Source organism: Elephantulus edwardii, unplaced genomic scaffold, assembly GCF_000299155.1.
Source record: "Elephantulus edwardii isolate Elephantulus edwardi_28Jun2011 unplaced genomic scaffold, EleEdw1.0 scaffold00042, whole genome shotgun sequence".
Lineage (NCBI taxonomy): Eukaryota > Metazoa > Chordata > Mammalia > Macroscelidea > Macroscelididae > Elephantulus > Elephantulus edwardii.
The window spans coordinates 19,055,594-19,073,201 of record NW_006399792.1 but is presented as its reverse complement, the minus strand read 5'-3'; the positions used below and the strand labels follow the sequence as shown (position 1 = coordinate 19,073,201).

Here is a 17,608-nt window from a genome sequence, read left to right as displayed (position 1 = left end):
CCTAGGTTGCCCTTTCTGTTCGTCTACGTGATATCGTCCGATAATTTCCACACTCTTTTGGGTCACCTTTCTTTGGAATGGGAACCAAGCACTGATCTCTTCCAGTAGCAGGCCAGCTAGCTGTCCTCCAGATTTCCTGGCACGACTTAGTGAGTACATCCAGGGCAGCATCTGTTTGTTGAAATAAATCAGTTGATATGCTGTCAACTCCTGGAGACTTGTTTTTTACCAATTCATTCAGAGCAACTTGAACTTCCTCCTTCATCACCATAGGCTCTTGCTCATATGTTGTTTCATGAAATCCCTCTGTGTCAGCCAATTCCTTCTGATACAGTGACTCTGTTTACTCCTTCCATCTTCTTTTTATACTTCCTGGATCATTCAGCATTCTACCCAAACTATCTTTAAGTATTGCCACCCATGGCTTGAATTGTTTTTCAACTCCTTCAGCTTATGAAATGCTGAGCGAATCCAGCCCTTTTGATTTTCTGACTCCAACTCTCTGCACATTTCATTATAGTATCTTGCTTTGTCGTCCCGAGCTGCCTTTTGAAATTTTCTGTTCAGATCTCTGATAGATAATTGAATTGTCATTGTATAAATGGTAATTAAAGCATGGAAATAAGTACTACCTTACAGGGAGACTATATAGAATAAAACAAGAAGAGACTGAAAAATTGACCAGAATTCCTTCAGGGTTAAAACGGTCAGACAGAAGGCAATCCAAAATGTAAGAGGAGAACATTATATCTTTTGAATTCAGGACAGCAAGCATTCCTTGATGGAAAAGAAGATGGGTTTTATCTTCTATGAGTCGAGCAGAATGAGTAAAAATAGGAGACAAGGAGGGAAATGAGTATATAAAGAAATAGTTTCAAAGAATTTATTTCATCAACATAATGAAATTTCTAATATAGAGAGGAGTTACGTTTGTAAATCAGTCATTCCTTAGGGTTGCATGTAAATGATCCAGGAAACAGATAATACTGAGAAACTGAAAATACAAACAAGGGGGGCAGGACCCACTCTTACTCTGGGCTCTAAGTGAGTCTTCGAAAGTTTTTGCCCAAAAAAGATATATCCCACTTTATCCCCTAAACTCAGGGGACTTGAGGGTCATTCCCCAAACTGAAAGAACCTGGGTGGACTTCAAGGGAGTGCCTTGGTTCAGTGCCCACCCAGGCGTAAACTTAGTAGTAGAACGGTTGTTCCATGGTTTACAATGGTGGGTGTAAAGTTCTTCTACAGTCTTTTGAAAAAGTCAGGCTTGCTTTTCTTTTGTTTATAATGATTGCTTTGTTATTACTCCATGCCTGTCTACCAGTTATTTATATGTAACAAATAAATCACTCATTTCTTTGTCACAAAAGCTCTCAGATGTTGGTACTATTTTGTCCCTGTTTTACAGTGCAGGTTTGGTAAATTTGCCCAAGGTTGTTTAGCTCAGAAGTTGTAGACTTAGATTTTCATCCTGGGGAATCTGTCTTGAGTTCATGCTTCTAACTATCATCCTGCAGGCTTGTACTATTATTATTACTACTATTGTATTATTATTATTATTATTATTATTATTATTATTATTATTATTATATTATCATTATGTAGTACAACCTGTATTTTCAAATTGGAAAATTTGAAAGCTTACCACTCACTGACTTTTTCTTGGCTTTTTCCTTGTTGTGATACAGAGCTTTATTTTTATAGTGGTACAGTTTACTTTTCTTTAAAACCACTGGAGATTTTAAGTCTGTTCAAACTGAACCAATGGATTGTAATAAATTACCAAAGAAAAATATCATCAAAAAGCTTTTTCTGACAGCTTTTAACTTGAAATCATGAGTCCTCTTCCTCCCACCCTCCTGCTTAGGATGTTTGTGGTTATAAAAGATTTATAATTCTCTTTCAAGATTTTGGGCTAATTTATGGTTCTTGGATTTAGATGTTGAATGATTTTTGTTTTTCTTAAGTTTAAATCATTCCTCAGCAAAGTAGTAAATTTATGGAGTAGAATTAACCTGTGTTCCTAACAGATCACACTTGTTGCCAATGAAACGAAACACTGAGAATTCTCTTAAAATCCCGAAAGAGTTAATATGTTTTAACAATGACCTAATTTACTACTTACTCCCTGGAGAGCATGTGGTTTGTTGAATATAGGTTCTCAGTGTGCTAGAAAATATTGCGTTCATGGTCCCTTTATAGAATCTCTATAATTTTGTATACCAAACAGATCTGAATTAGGATTTGTTGAGAACAGAGTTAAAATATATGCCTTTAAATGATAAAATATTAGAGTCAAAACAATCCTGGTGATTGTAACAATCCAGGTGCCATTATTTAATTGAGGAGCTATGGAATGTGCACAGAAATTTATGGGAGCACAGAGAAAACCCCTTGTCTAGGATGAGGGATGGGAAAAGGGAACTACAGAGAAAAGCTGGTAAGAGGTGATACCTTATTTTGGATACTCAGAAAAACTCAAAACTCACTATTCTCAAGTCAGTTCTGATGCCTCGTGACTTTCCACCGAGTTTCCGAGGCTGTGAATCATGATGGGAGGAGACCGCCCTTGGAGCTGCTGGTGGATTGTAGTCATTGGAGCCATGTGACTTTTAGGTCAATAGGACAACTTACAATGAACTCAGAGCTTCCTTTATGCCTGATGGAGGGTAAGGTGTTCGCGTTTTATGCACTAGTGTCAGTGAGTTGATGCTGTCAAAATAATTTTACTGAGAAGGACTTTGAGGCTCAATTTTAACACAGCAAGAAAGAATGTCCATGGTTGTGTGTCCATGGGGGAAATGGATGCAGATAACATTTGTGATTGCTGTTTCAATGGATGAATGTCAGCAAGCAGAAAAGGATGTTATTCTACATAGCAGGACTAGCTTGAATAAAGGTTTAGAGGCACGTGAGAGCTTAGGGGTGTGTGTGGGCTACTATAGTGGTGGAAATTGCTGAGACATAGTAAGTGAGCCGAGGAAAGGGTGGGCAAGATGAGGCTGCAGAACAGTTTAGAGCCCAGAACATGGAAGGCGTTGGATGCCCAGGAAGGAAATTCACTGCTTAGAGAAAAAAGGTTTATTCAAGGTGTTTAGTGGTGGGCCTACACAGAACAATGAAAGAGACTAGAAATACACTGATTTGGAACTATACTTCTTCTGCATTCTAGCTATAAGCCAATAGTGGAATATATTGATGCCCAATTTGAGGCCTACTTGCAAGAGGAGTTGAAGATCAAACGTTCTCTCTTCAATTACCATGACACAAGAATCCATGCATGCCTGTACTTCATCGCACCCACCGGACATTCACTGAAGTCCCTGGACCTGGTCACAATGAAAAAGCTGGATAGTAAGGTAAACTGGACAGTGGTCATCTACCCTCTTGTAAGAGGCCCTAATTTACTGTCTGCTTTCAGTGCAATTTGATTTTTTCTGATCTTCAGAAATCACAGGGGTTGGCAATGTTAGAAAATGCTTTAAAACTTGAGAATGTTTGGCAGAACACTCACCCCAAACATACGGTTTATGACTTGTTACAAAGTACTTTTTGTTCTTAAATTAGCAGCATTTTTATTTCCCTCTTGGTTAAGTTTGAAAACATCAAATGGTTAAATTTAGTGAAATTGAAATATTCATAGGGTTTTCTTGTTTGTTTTTCATTTTCTCTAGATCTCTCTAAAAGATCTTTAAAGGTTTGGCTTTAACTCAGAATTTCGAATGAAAGAGTTTTTCTTGTTTTCCTCTGTGATGAGGGCAGTCCAGCTTCATGGATTTTAAATAAAACAGCACACATTTTGTTCAAAGCAAATAAGGTGTTAGTTTTAGTTTGACCCTAGAACTTTTCATATTTATAATCTCTGGTTCCCAACATTTGAAAGAACTGATAAATTTTATACAATTTGATGTCCTACTTTACAATACAAGGAAGTCTGGAGGCTGAGTTATTGTGTACAGTTGAGCAAAACCGACCCGTAGCTGACCCTCCAGCGGGTTTTCAGAGGCAGTTAATCACACAAGAGGAAACTACCCATTCTTCTCCTGTGGAGCAGTTGGTGGCTTTGAACTGAGTGTCTCTGGGATTGCAGCATGACTTCTTGCCAGTAGGCCACCAGACTGGTTGCTTAGTAGTAAGCAATTATGCTGTCAACACAGAGGTACATGGTTTGAATCTTCTAGTTGCTCCATAAGAGAAAGATGGGCAGTCTCCTCCCATGCAGTTTACTGCCACTGAAAACCTACTGGAGAGTGGATTCCTGCTCAGCGGTACTTAACAACAACAACTTTATAATACATTCTATTTTCTATTTTGAAACAAATGGCAGGCAGTACATTCTAAAATAAAACAGAGGCAAATGCCAACAAAAAACAGCCGTGAAATTAAGCTGTGGTATTTTCTTTTAGCTTCTTACCATTTTTTCAGTGTTCTACTTTGCCAGAGGAATGAAATAGTGAGACGATGCTCTGAATATCAGCCTACCTCAAAGAACTCTGTTAGAATCAACTGCAATGGAGCCTGCAATGACTGAGGCACAACCAGACTTCTTTTACTATTATTATTTTTTATTTTATTTATTACTTTTTAGAACCAGACTTCTTGAATGTTCCCCAGGCACAGTAGAATTGCTTCATGGAAACATCTTAGTTGCCTGAAGGAATCAGTGCAGCTGGAGTACTCTTGGAAGAGTAAATAGAAACCCTTCTTTTCCCAGTTTGACTGAGCTGCATTTCAGACCCTGGGGACTGCTGTGCTCACATCCACTGCAGAGGAAGCACCAGTTTTAGGCTTCTCCTTATGCCATATGTCTTGGCAAGCAGGATCTTTGCTTTCACCTCCTTATCCCCTTATTTTTTGGAGTACCCAGTTTTCTACAAATTTCCCATTTTCTTTTGACTTGGGTCCAAAGATCATAAATTACCGATTTTTTTTAACTTTGAAGTACTGTGATTGCTTAGGATTTTTGATAAAAGTTCTGCAAAATATAAGACAGACAAGGGCAAAATAAGATTTGTTAGAAAACTAGGATATAAAAATGCACACCGTTTGCTATCAGATCACTTCTGACTAAAGGGTCAAGCATGGGTAGTATTACAAGACTACTTGAAGTTTTAACTCCTTTTATAGTACCTAACATTTTTACAAGGTGCATTAATTACTTGATATTAGACAAAACATGTTTTCTTAAAAAAGATTTTAAAATGTATTTGAAAGCAAGTAGCTGGAACATGTAATGAAGACCCACAAGTATTCGGAAGGAAGTAAAATGAGGTGACTTCTTAACTGGCCACTAAGTATATTGTCTAAAGCCAGGTTAATATCCAACTATGATTATGTTGCCCTTGTTGTTCTTAGGTGTTGTTGATTCAGTTCTAACTCATAGGGACCCGATGTACAGTGAAGTCTTACACAGTCCTTACAATTGTCATTATATATGAGCTCATTGCTGCAGTCACTGTGTCAATCCATTTTACTGAAGGCTTTCCTCTTTTTCACCAACCCACTGCTTTACCAAACACAATATCCATTTCCTGGTTCCTCCTGGATGATGTTCAAATTAAGTGAGGTGAAGTTCACGATTCTTACTTCACAGGAGCAGTCTGTAGAAAGTGCAGCACTTTCTGCATAACATATTTGTTTTTTGTTTCTGGCAGTTTGTTGTAGATTCAATATTCTCCTCCAACACTGTAGTTTAAAGACATCAATTCTTTTTTGAACTTTCTTGTTCATTTCCCAGCTTTAACATGCGTATACGAGGTGAAAAATAACATGGCTTGGCATACCTTAATCTTCAAAGTGACTTACTTGCTTTTAAATAATTTCTCCGGAGGTGTTTCACAGTAGATTTACCCAATGCAGTATGCCATTTTACTATTTGACCACTATTTCCATAGACACTGATGGTGGATCAAGGAAAATGACATCCTTGACAATTTCAGTCTTTCTCTGTTTTTCATGATGTTGCTTATTGCTTCTTGGGGGGGGGGGGAAATACCCATCAACAGAAAGATATTTTTTTTTCTTTTTTTAAAAAAGATGTTTTCTGCTTTTGGATAAGATCTATTTACTACCAGCAGTGATACCCAAAATTCCATGTCCTTTTCGGAATCCAGCTTAAATTGGTGGCAGGTCTCTGTTGATATATGGCTGCAGCCATTTAAAAAATTTTCTGTGTGATTTTACTTGCATGCAGTATTAATAATACTGTTCAATAAATCCTTCCTTGTTGGATCATTTTTCTTTGAAATGGCCACAAATATGGATTACCTGCAGTTGGTTGGCCTCATAGCTACTTTCCAAATTTCTTGCTTGACACAATCAAGTGAGCTTTTGTAACATTGCATCTGTTTGTTAAAACATCTCAGTTGTTAGTCTATCAATTCTTGAAGCCTCATTTTTGCCAATATTTTTAGTACAAGTTGGACCATTTCTTTCAGTACCATTAATTCTTGATTATCAGCAGTTATTTTTGGTAAAGTGACTATTCCTTCCATCTTATTTTGATGGATGTTTCTTCCTGGGCTGGTTAGTATTGTACCTAATGAATCCGTAAGTGTTAAAACCCAAGGGCTGAATTATTACTTCAGTTTTTTCCTTTTGGGAAATGCCAAGCATGTTTCCCCTTTTGGTTTTCTGACTTTAGGTCTTTGCAAATGTCATTATAATACTTTGCTTTGTCTTTTCATCTTTTATTTCATTTCATTTGCTTTATCTTCTCTATAACGCAGGTTTCAGAGTCTACTAACATTTCTTTTGCTTTCATATAATGTCTTTTATGTCATCTGGTCATTAGTGTCCAGTAAATAAAAGCTGTTCTTGAGATGGTCTCTAAGTCCAGGTAGAGAATACTCAAGGTCTTATTTTGATTCTGTGAACTTGTTTTCAACTAACTTGCATCATTCAGTTGAGCAATTGATGGCCTGTTCCTCAGATGGCCTTTGGCTTTGTGTTCTGACTAATGACTGAGTTTATCAATTTTTTTTTTGCAGGTGTAGTAGTGCATTCCATCTGATAAGGCTCACATGTATAATTGCTATTTATATTGAAACAAGTATTTCTAGTGGTCATTGGTCTTACAGAATTCTGTTATATGATCTTTGGCATCTTTCAACGAGACTCTATTTTCTAATTATCTAACTTTATTTGTTATTTCTAGATCTCATGCTCCTGTTGCCAGTATAATTATCAGTGTTTTTAAACTGCAGAATTTAAGAAAACTTCATTTTCTTCATCTTTGGCATTAGTAGTTGGTGCATTAATTTGAATAATAGGTTTATTAAATAGTTTTCCTTGCAGGCATATGGACATTATCATGGTGACAGGTTGCACTTGAAGATAGATTTTGAAATCTTTGTTCTGGTGAGAAATGCGACTCTATTTCTCTTTAATTTCTCATTTTTAGCATAGTAGATCATATGATTGTCTAGTCAAAAAGGTATATTTCAAGATAGATTTGGGGGGAGGGTTAAAAGTTTACAGAGCAAGTTCATTTCCCATTCAACAATTCATGCACAGTTTTTGTGACATTAATTGCTGTCTCCACAATGTAAAAGCACTCATACCACTTCCTCTCTGTGTTTCCACAGGCTACATCTTGAAGTATTAGTTTTGATGATGAATGTAATGTCATTCCTCCTCAATTTATCATTCTCAGTGTAGTAGACCATGTGGTTATCCAATTTATAATGGCCAAGACCAGTCCACTTCTTTAGCTCACTAATGCTTATGATATCCATCTTTTTCATATTCCAGGTCTCTTTTTTTTATGATTTCCAATTTTTCTGGGTTTATACATTGTATAGTCCACATTCTGACTACTAATGATATTTGCAGCTGTTTTCTCTCATTTTGAGTTGTGCCACATCCGCAAGTTGAAGGTTCTGATAGAGCTGCTAAAACCTGCCCACTGGGGATAAGGTGCATTAAGAGTGGCCCTCCTGGCGTTTGAAATGCCCGTGGTATTTTGAGCATCACAGAAAACGTGCATGCCACATGCATGTATGAAAAACTGACACATGAGTTGGGAATGGTTATTTTTATAGGATTTATTTGAAAAGGAAAAGAGGTAGAAAAAAATTTTTTATATATATATATATTTACATACACACAATTGAGAAAACAAACCCCACACACAGCAGGTGAGAATTTCAAAGCACTGACACTCTTGTAGGGTTAGAGAGCAAAGTAGCATCTAACCTGTTGTCAGTTTCTTTTATACAAGTCCGATGAAGAGTTATGGTTCATATATGACCATTACATCAAAAAACTTTCTAATGTCTGCCACTCAAGAAAAGATTTTGCATCTAAATGGCTTCGATTTGTCTGTCTACCTACTCTGATCAAAATGTCCAAAATATAATTGCAGCTGTTTTGTGTATGTTGGTATTAATTAAATGTTGAATGTGTGAAGATAACTGATATGAATGATAGAAATGTTTTGGTTCCGCAGGCCCCCAATTCACATTCTCCTACCCAGTGTTTTCCTCAGTCTACATCTTGCTGGTGGAATCCCAAGCTTGATGGGAGTAGGAATGCATTAAGGAATTGGGTGGAGAACAGGCTTTTCTATCAGCATGCCATCTTGGGTTTTACCAGGAATTTGTGACTTGACTCATGGAATAACAAGAGGAGCAAAGGAATGCACAGGGGACCTGAAAAACTTGTCTAAAGACTATTTCCCTGGCTCTGTCTGCTTTCCCGTCCAGAGTTTCCATTCCCCTTTCACCTGAACTGGGTGAGAACATGGTCCTAGTTATCAGATGTCAGTATTATCATATGAATCCTCTATCCAAATAGGGAAAGGAAACTTAAATTTTTTTTTATTATTATTGCCTTTGAGTCAAGCACGACTCATAGCCACTGTATGCACAAAAGGCCTGAAGCCTTTCTATAAACTATCGACATTTGTCAAAGTACATAGAGTTACTGGAGGCATGTTGTTTAGGAAGTGGATGTCACTCCTGCTTCCAACTAATCTTAACTACTATTACTTATTATTAATAATTAATTAATCACTTACTTATGATTATTAATCTTAATAAGTATACTTTAAAGAATGGGTCCAGGAAACATGCCTTGGGACATTGGCCAAAAAATCTTACCATGAATTTTTAGAGTTCACACACTATGGCTTCCATGGTGTCCTGAACTTTCTGACTTTATTGTCCATTATCACATTTTATGATCTTCCTGTGCATTGTACCCTGTGTGGTGAAAATGAGCCCTGTCTTTGGCACTAGGTCTCATTTTGACCCAGAGGAATAATATGATAGTAACTGGTTTCAAAAGCCTTAGTTGGCCCTTTCCCTTCCTCTTTGAGTGCTTAAGGCCGGCTTCCGTCTCCTCTTCATGTCTTCTGCTGCTGCCTAGCTCCAGTTACAGCCAGTATAATAGGCTTAGGAGACCTTGAGACTGCCGCTGGCCTCCCGGTCCTCAGTGATTACCTGGCCAACCAGAGCTAAATCAAGGGGCATGTGCCATCACATGCAGATGTAGTGGTGTTTGAAGCCATCTCCAGCCCCCCACCTGCCGATCTGTGTCACGCTCTCTATTGGTAAAATCACATCAAGTCTTATGAGAAGGAAGAGGCCAGCCTGCCAGGAATGAAGAAAGTTTTGGCAAGTATGGCCCTGTTGATGTGGAAGACACCACAGGAAGTGGAGCCTCAGACAGGAAAGATGACAATGACATTCATCTCTTTGGTTCTGAGGAGGAGGAAGAAAGTGAGGAAGCAAAGAAGCTAAGAGAAGAACATCTTCCTAGTATGAACCCAAGACACCCAAGAAACCCACTCTTATTTAGGCGTGAAACCTTGGGATGAAACATGGCGAAATTGGAAGAGTATGTAAGAAGTATTCAGGCGGACAGCTTGGTCTAGGGCTCCTCTCAGCTGGGAACAGTTGGATATGGAATCAAGCTTCAAATACAGTGTGTAGTGGAAGATGATAAAGTTGGCAGAGAGATACTGGAAGAACAGGTAACTGCTTTTGAAGACTATGTGCCTTCCATGGATGTGGCTGTTTTCAACAAAATCGCAAGTCCATCTGCATCCATCATTAAAATAAAAAACTTTTTTTTAAAAAACAAAGCCTGAGTTGGTGTGTTTTTGAAAGTTTTTAAAGTAAGTGAAACAATAATAGAGGTTTTACTGTTGTCAATTAATGTTGAGATTCTCCTCTCCCAGCAGTTTTCAGGTCATAGGAGGAATAAAAACGTTTTATCCTCTGTTTAGTGCTATAAACTAACAAAACTTTGTTACTACACTTGCAAAAACCACCTGAAGTAGCTAGGACAGTTTAAAAGGCATAGCTGGTTATTCAAAGAATAAAATTCCTTGTTATCACTGTTTGTCAGAGAATAGTAACACTTCCTTTTCTAGTCAGTAAGGAAGAATGGGGTAGCACAGGAAAGGAAATTACAAGTATTCCTTCAGACCGAGAGGAAGTCAAAGTGTCGGGAGATAGAACTCAGATTATCCTCAAGTAGAAAGTCTGATTTTCAACATTTGTTTTGTGAAAATGATTATTTTTACTGTGAAGTTGTATCATTTTTATCTATTTGTTGACTGTATTTCATTCGTCTTTTTTTATGCTGGAATTATAGACAGTGGGCTTGTTTCTTTTACAGGTGAACATCATTCCAATAATTGCAAAAGCTGACACAATTGCCAAGAATGAACTGCACAAATTCAAGAGTAAAATCATGAGCGAACTAGTCAGCAATGGCGTCCAGATATACCAGTTCCCCACAGATGAAGAAACGGTGGCAGAGATTAACGCAACAATGAGTGTAAGTTTTCAAGGAAGAAGGGACCACAGAGATTTTCCTGGAAGTGTTTCTTAGCAAAGCATCACAGAGTGGCTGGAACACTGACTGAACTAAAAATCTAATGTCCTTGATAGTATTCCAGCTCTGCTGCTATTCAAGTCACTTAAACTACCTTGCTTCTCAGTTTCTCCTCTATCAAATGGGATTAATGGACAAGATGATCTTAAATTTTCTTTCAGCTCTAGCAGTTAAGATTCCATGACACATTTTGTAGGAAGCGAATATCAGCCCAGCACTATTTCTACCAAGAAATATGCCTACTTACTTCACTTTTGCTTCTCTAACTAGTTTCATTCTTTCCTTCTTTTCTGTTTTCCCAGACCTTTTCCTAAATCATTAAGTAAGTTGGCAGTTAAGAGTACAATTTCCACATCACAGAAATCTTGACAGAGGATGAATGATACAACTGTACCTGTGACTATCATCTCTCCTTCTGGACCTTGTCTTGTCATTCGGGACTCATTCTTTCCCCACTGCTCCTGCGTCTCATATGCATAAGTTACCCATGGACAGAAATGACTATACATGCCATTTTAATTTGGGAACCTGTAGCTTCTACAAAAGCACAAACTCTGCACATACTAGATGCCCGATGATGATTATCTTAATTCCTAGGATTGTCTTTTCCAGCACTGGCCCTCTACCCTTCCAATCAGTGTCCTTCTCTAAGGACTAGTCCCTCCTTGCAGCATGCCCAAAATATGAGAGACAGAGTTTCAAAATTTTTGCCTCCAAGGAGCAACTTGGTTTACAATCTCCAGGACAGACCAACAGCAGCATTGTTGTTGTTATGTGCCATCGAGTCGCTTCTGACTCATAGTGACCCTGTGTACAACAGCCCTAAACCCTGCTCTATCCAGTGCCAATCGCACTGCCTCTGACACACCCATCCCGATTACCCCAGTCACTGAATCAATCCACCTCATAATTGGTCTTCCCCTCCTGTGCCATCCCTCGACCCTCCCAAGCATGATGTCCCTCTCCAAGGACCAGTCCCTCCTTATAACATGTCCAAAGTATGTCACACGAAGTTTCAGAATCCTTGCCTCCAAGGAGCAACCTGGTTTGACCCTCTCCAAGATGAATCTGTTTGTTTTTCTAGCAGTCCATGGTACCCTCAATACTCTTCTCCAGCACCATAGCTCAAAGGCATCAATTCTCCTTCTATCTTCCCTAGTCATTGTCCCAACTATCTGATGCATAACAAGTGATTGCAAAGACCATGGCCTGTATCAGATGCACCTTAGTCTCCAGAGAGACACCATTGCTCTTCAGTACTTTGGAGAGGTCCCTAACAGCAGACTTTCCCATGGCAATACGTCTTTTAATTTCCTGGCTCCTGGCGCCAAGAGTGTTGACTGTGTAGCCAAGCAAACTAAAGCTGTGAACAATCTCAATCTCTTCAACATTCATCCTGATGCTGCCAATTGGTCCAGTGGTGAGAATCTTTGTCTTCTTGACATTGAGCCTCAATCCATATTGATGGCTGCAGTCCTTGACCCTCTGCAACAAGGAATCTGCATGGGCAGAATAGAGGCCAGTAAAAAAATGACTCACAGGGAAAACTTTGCCCCACCCCACAGGTAAACAAAGGCCCAAGGCAGCGCTGAGATCGTTCCCTGGACATGGAGAGAGGGGGATACAGAGGAGGGAAGCAGCATTAGGAACTATTAAATAGCTTGACATTCTCTAAATACATGCCAAGTAATTACTGAAAAGTGTGCTGCTGGCAAAGGAAGGCAGTTTTTAAATCTGTAATAGTTTGAGGTATGTTCTACTTTTTTACTTTCATAAGAAGTTTATCTAATCAAGTCATTATGCAATATATTAAAGGCACTTCATTTGTCTTTTTTAAATAGCAGCTTTTTAAAGACATAATTGACATAATATATAATCACCCACCAAAGGTATACAATGAAGTGGTTTTAGCATATTCCTAAGTTGCACAGCCATTGCCGCAATTCATTTTAGAAATTTCATTACCCCAAAAAGAAACTCTGAACTTTTTAGGAGTCACCTCTGTTTTATTATACATCACCCCCCACCATTAATCTTCTTTCTGCCTCTATAGATATACCTATTCTAGGCATTTTTATATAAATGGAGTTACATCAAACCTCGTGTAGAGAATTAAGTATCTTACCCAAACATCTGTTGTGCATGGGGTGCATAGAAGAGGACATGAAGCATTTGCTGGAGAGGGTCAAGGACTGTAGGCTGCAATATGAATTGAAGTTCAGTATCAAGAAAACAGTTTCTTGCCTCTGGGCCAATTTGCAGCACCATGATAGATGGAGAAGAGATTGAGATTGTTACCAATTTCAGCTTGCTAGGTTCCATAATCACCAGCAGTCAGGAAGTTTTTTTTTTAAAAAAGGCATTGCACGAGGAAAATCTGCTATCAGGGACCTCTCCAGAGTCTTGGAGAGCAAGGATGTCAGTCTAGAGACTAAGGTGCACCTGATTCAGGCCAAGGTCTTTGCAGTTATTTGCTATGCATCAGAGAGCTAGACAGTGATCAAGGATGACAGAAGAATTGATGCTTTTTGAGTTGTGATGCCGGGGAAGAGTTTTGAACATACCATGGACTGCCAAGAGAAATAACAGGTGTGTCTTGGAGAGGGTGAGACTAAGGTACTCCTTGGAGGCAAGGATTTTGAGACTCCCATCTCACATACTTTCTTGATGTAGCCAGGAGAGACCAGTCTTTGGAGAAGGATATCAAGCTTGGAAGGGTCAAGGGCCAACCCAGGAGAGGAAGACCCCGGATGAGATGGATTGACGCAGTAACTGGGGTCATGAGGGTAGATGTGTCAGAGACTCACCTGGCTCTGGACAGAGCAGAGTTCAGAGCTATTGTGCATAGGGTTGCTATGAATCACAAGCAACCTGATGGCCCATAACAGCAACAAGAACAATAACAATACCCAAACATCATGCTTGGGAAGGTAGAGGGATGGCGAAGGAGAGGAAGACCTCAAGCAGGTGGATTAACACAGTGATTGCAGCAGTGGGCTTGAGGGTGTCAGAGATTTTGAGGATGGCACAGGACAATACAGTGTTCAGATCTGTTGTCACTATGAGTCATACTCAACTGGCACCTAAGAACAACAACCCAAAGCTGTATGGATAGCAGCATCCTTGGAATTCAGTCCAGTCTTGTGTTGTTTGTTGTTTATAGTTTGGGACATCAGAGTTATTCCATAAATCCAGGTCTAGTTTTTTCAATTCAGCAAGTGTATTTTTTTTTTCTTGAAAGCTGCTGGCTTCTGTACCTTCAGGAGGAATTTCTTCCTTAATTGTTCCCATTCTTCTCCCTTGCTATTATCTGCCTCTGAAACCCCACTGGAGGGTCAGCTATTAGTTGATTCCTACTTGATGGCATACAACAACATGTGACTATGACTTTGAAAGCAAGCATGCATTTTTCCCTTCTCTGGAATTCTTACTACAATTTTCAAGTTTAGAGTTTTGTTACTGCATGGCTAGCTCAGCCCCATTCTGCCCTAGCTGTTCACACGTTGACTTGTATGATCCACACTGGCTGTCACTCTCCTTGGCCGGGAGAGTAAAGTGTCTGGAATCCTTGGCACACAAAGAATCTCTGAAAAAAACTAGAGTGTAGGCTTCTTCTGGGAAATAGACGGCATTAGGGGCTCTGAATAGGAGCGTGAATGGACTTATTCAAAAGACAGAACCAAAACTAATGGGAAAAGAATAGAAGGGATTTCAGTCTAGTATTGGGAGAATATGTGACTCTTGGAGCGATTATCACTGAAATGTGGAAGTATTGAGCTCTCTTCAGTCACAAATAGTTGGTAGACAGCAGATTTTTTCAGCACACTTAATAAGAGGTGCAGTAGGAGTTTGTGTAGAATATTGAATTGAACTCTGTAATATATGAGAACTGTTTGACCTCCAAAATTCTCTGATTATGGGTATTGTGAATTTTTTTTTTTAAATAATACCTATCCTTTATGGAGCATTTGCTATGCAGCAGACTTAATCCTTCTATCAATTCTATGGACAAGTGCACTTCCTCCTAATTCTTAAATGAGCAGGTTTGGCATAGTGTCCAAGACTGAACACCTCTAAGTAGTGGAGACAGGATTTGAGGTCAACCAACTCTCATTCTCAAGCTTTATACTAAAAGCCACCCAGCCACAACAGTCCATCTTTTTTGACAGTGGACAGTTAAAAGCTCAGGCTGTGAAATCTTTTGGTTATTTTTCACCTGGAGTGGTGAAATTTGAAGCATCAGTATAGAATCCAGGGAACACCTCTAGTATACACAGACATTACTCATTTTAATGTGTTTTGCAAATCTATGTTTTTTCATAGATTGAAGGTTTATGGCAACTCTGCGTTGAGCAAGCCTATTGGCATCTCATTTTTTTTTCAATATGTGCTCACTTCATGTCTCTGTGTCACATTTTGGTATTTCTTGTTATTGAATTTTTTTTTGTAATATTTGAAATTGCTTAATGTAATTGCAGATTTAATTCACTACAATGTAGTGTAAACCTTTTAAGCACAGTGGGAAGCAAATAACAAAAAACTCATGTGACTCCTTTAACTGTAATACTCACTTTATTGTAGATGTCTAGAACTAAACTTGCAGTATTTCTGAGGTATGCCTGCACCCTCTAATTTTCTCTTTATGTTCTTCCCACAGAATTTTAGGTAATTTTTTCTTTGTAATGAGGGACATGAAAGTATGTTTGTGTTTTTGCTCACACTCTCAGTTTAGTAGAACTGAGTGTATTTGATACTCCCAAATTAATCCTGCTCTTTATCAAGACATTATCTTTCAGGCCCTTTGTTACAGACAATTCCTGCTGATGAAATCCCATACCTTAATGTGGAAATCTGAGGAAAACGGGTCTTGTTTGCTTTGCTTTTCTATGTTTGAGTGGAGAAACTTTCCCTTGGTCATTCCACCACTGTGTGGGCTTGAAGGTCCTTTTGCCTCTGAACTTCAAGGAAGATAATTCAGTTTGAACTTGGAGTTTGAGGAAGAGAATGCATTTGTCTTTTCTTCTACAGAGTGTATGAAGATCTAGAAATGTTAGAGACCCTGAGCATCAGACAAAATACCACTTGGGAACCCTGGGCTGAGGATTATGTCAAGCCCCTGTGGGAAAGAACTGGCTTTACAAAAGTCCCTTCTTTGTAAATGAAAATGTAGTAAAGGAATACCAGACCAAAAAACCTGTACATAATTCTCAGAGCAGCCTTTTCAGATCTTATACTTAAAATAGAGGGAGGAAAATGGAATTATTATGCTTTCACCTAGAGCATAGCCTTGGCTTCTTAATAAATCAGCGTGGAAGAGTCTATTGTCTTGAGTACCATTTCTGCTTGAGATGAATGTAAGTGAAGCTTTGAGACAATAATTTGGGCTGAAGTATTTCTGACTTTATTTTGTGCAATGACCAGTTCTTCAAAGCAATTGAAGTAGAAAACAAGTTACATAAATAATTTAAATTTTATCATTTGTCCTCTTTTTAAATTCTGACTCCCAGTGACCTTGAATTCAAGGCTGTAATCTTCACAGAAGCAGACTGCTACGTCTGTTCCAACTGATGAGCTGATGCTACCTTCCAGGTAGCAGCCATGATCTTTAATCACTGCACCATCAGGACTTCTCAAATGTTTAGTAGCCACATTAAAATAGTTAAAAGAAAGAGAGGTAATTAATACAGTAATTTATTTTATTTCTCTTGATAGATTCTGCACACGATTATTTCAGCAGATAATTCTATAGTTGTATATCCTTTTTTCCTTTGAACTAAATCTTTGAAATACAGTGTCTTTTGTATGGTTAACACACATCTCTGTTTGCTGCTGTTACTATGTGCCAACAAATCAGCTACTGCTCACATTGACCTTAGGAAGAACAGGTCGAAACCTTGCCCCACCCTGAACCATTCTCATAATCTCAGCATTCTCTTGCCACCTTCACAGTCCGTCACTGCGTCAGTCGTTGGAGATATTTGATCTGTATCTGCATCTGCACAACTGTAATAAAGCTTACAGTTGAAAAAGATTCACATATCCAAGTTCCTATAATACTTGAAACTTTGAAAACCAGATTCTTTTATTTCAGAGGCTTTTTGCTTTGAAGTAAATGAAATTACTGCCTTACCTAAAAGAGAAAAATATTTTCCAATGCTTTTTTTTCTAAAAAAAATTTTAACTTATAAACTAGCCAGAAATATGTTAAATGAAGCATTCAGTTCCTCAGTCTCACTAATCCTTCTCAAGCACTCAATAGCCATGGATTATTAGTTGTGACAATATTGAGGAATGCTAGTTGAAGCTTACTTATATTTACAAAGCCTATGTTTCCTCTTGAATCTAGCTCAAACCATGTTTTTAAACATCATGTGTCTGGTTTTAAAGGATGCACCCCAATTAAATAGCAGAACCTCCTACTTGACCTACTACTTCACTTTCCCCTCTCCTACGTAGAGGATCTGTAAAGAGAGGGAGGATGTAGAATCTGGTGAAGGGCATGGCTGGGGTGGAACTGTGGTAGATAACTACTTCTGTGATTTTCTTGGTTGGCAGGTCCATCTCCCATTTGCAGTGGTTGGCAGCACAGAAGAGGTGAAGATTGGCAACAAGATGGCAAAGGCCAGACAATATCCTTGGGGGGTAGTACAGGGTATGTGCACATCATGGAGAAGGAGCGTGATGAATGTCCATGCTTCATTTCTCCTTACCGTGGATGGGGAGGTCCTCATCAGTGGGCAGGCAGAAAGTGTGGTGTAGATTC

General features: G+C 38.7%; 1 protein-coding gene and 1 pseudogene across 3 annotated transcripts in view; both read left to right on the top strand.

The window, feature by feature from the left end:
* Window positions 1–17,608, top strand: part of SEPT11 (septin 11) — a 140,983-nt gene that overhangs the window by 103,575 nt on the left and 19,800 nt on the right. For all 3 annotated transcript variants that reach the window (XM_006885300.1, XM_006885299.1, XM_006885298.1), the window contains 3 exons: window positions 3,173–3,359; window positions 10,627–10,788; window positions 17,401–17,497. In XM_006885300.1, coding sequence (XP_006885362.1) covers window positions 3,173–3,359; window positions 10,627–10,788; window positions 17,401–17,497 — 446 coding nt within the window. The remainder of the gene's footprint in view (window positions 1–3,172; window positions 3,360–10,626; window positions 10,789–17,400; window positions 17,498–17,608) is intronic.
* On the top strand, window positions 8,743–10,093 carry LOC102866851 (annotated as a pseudogene).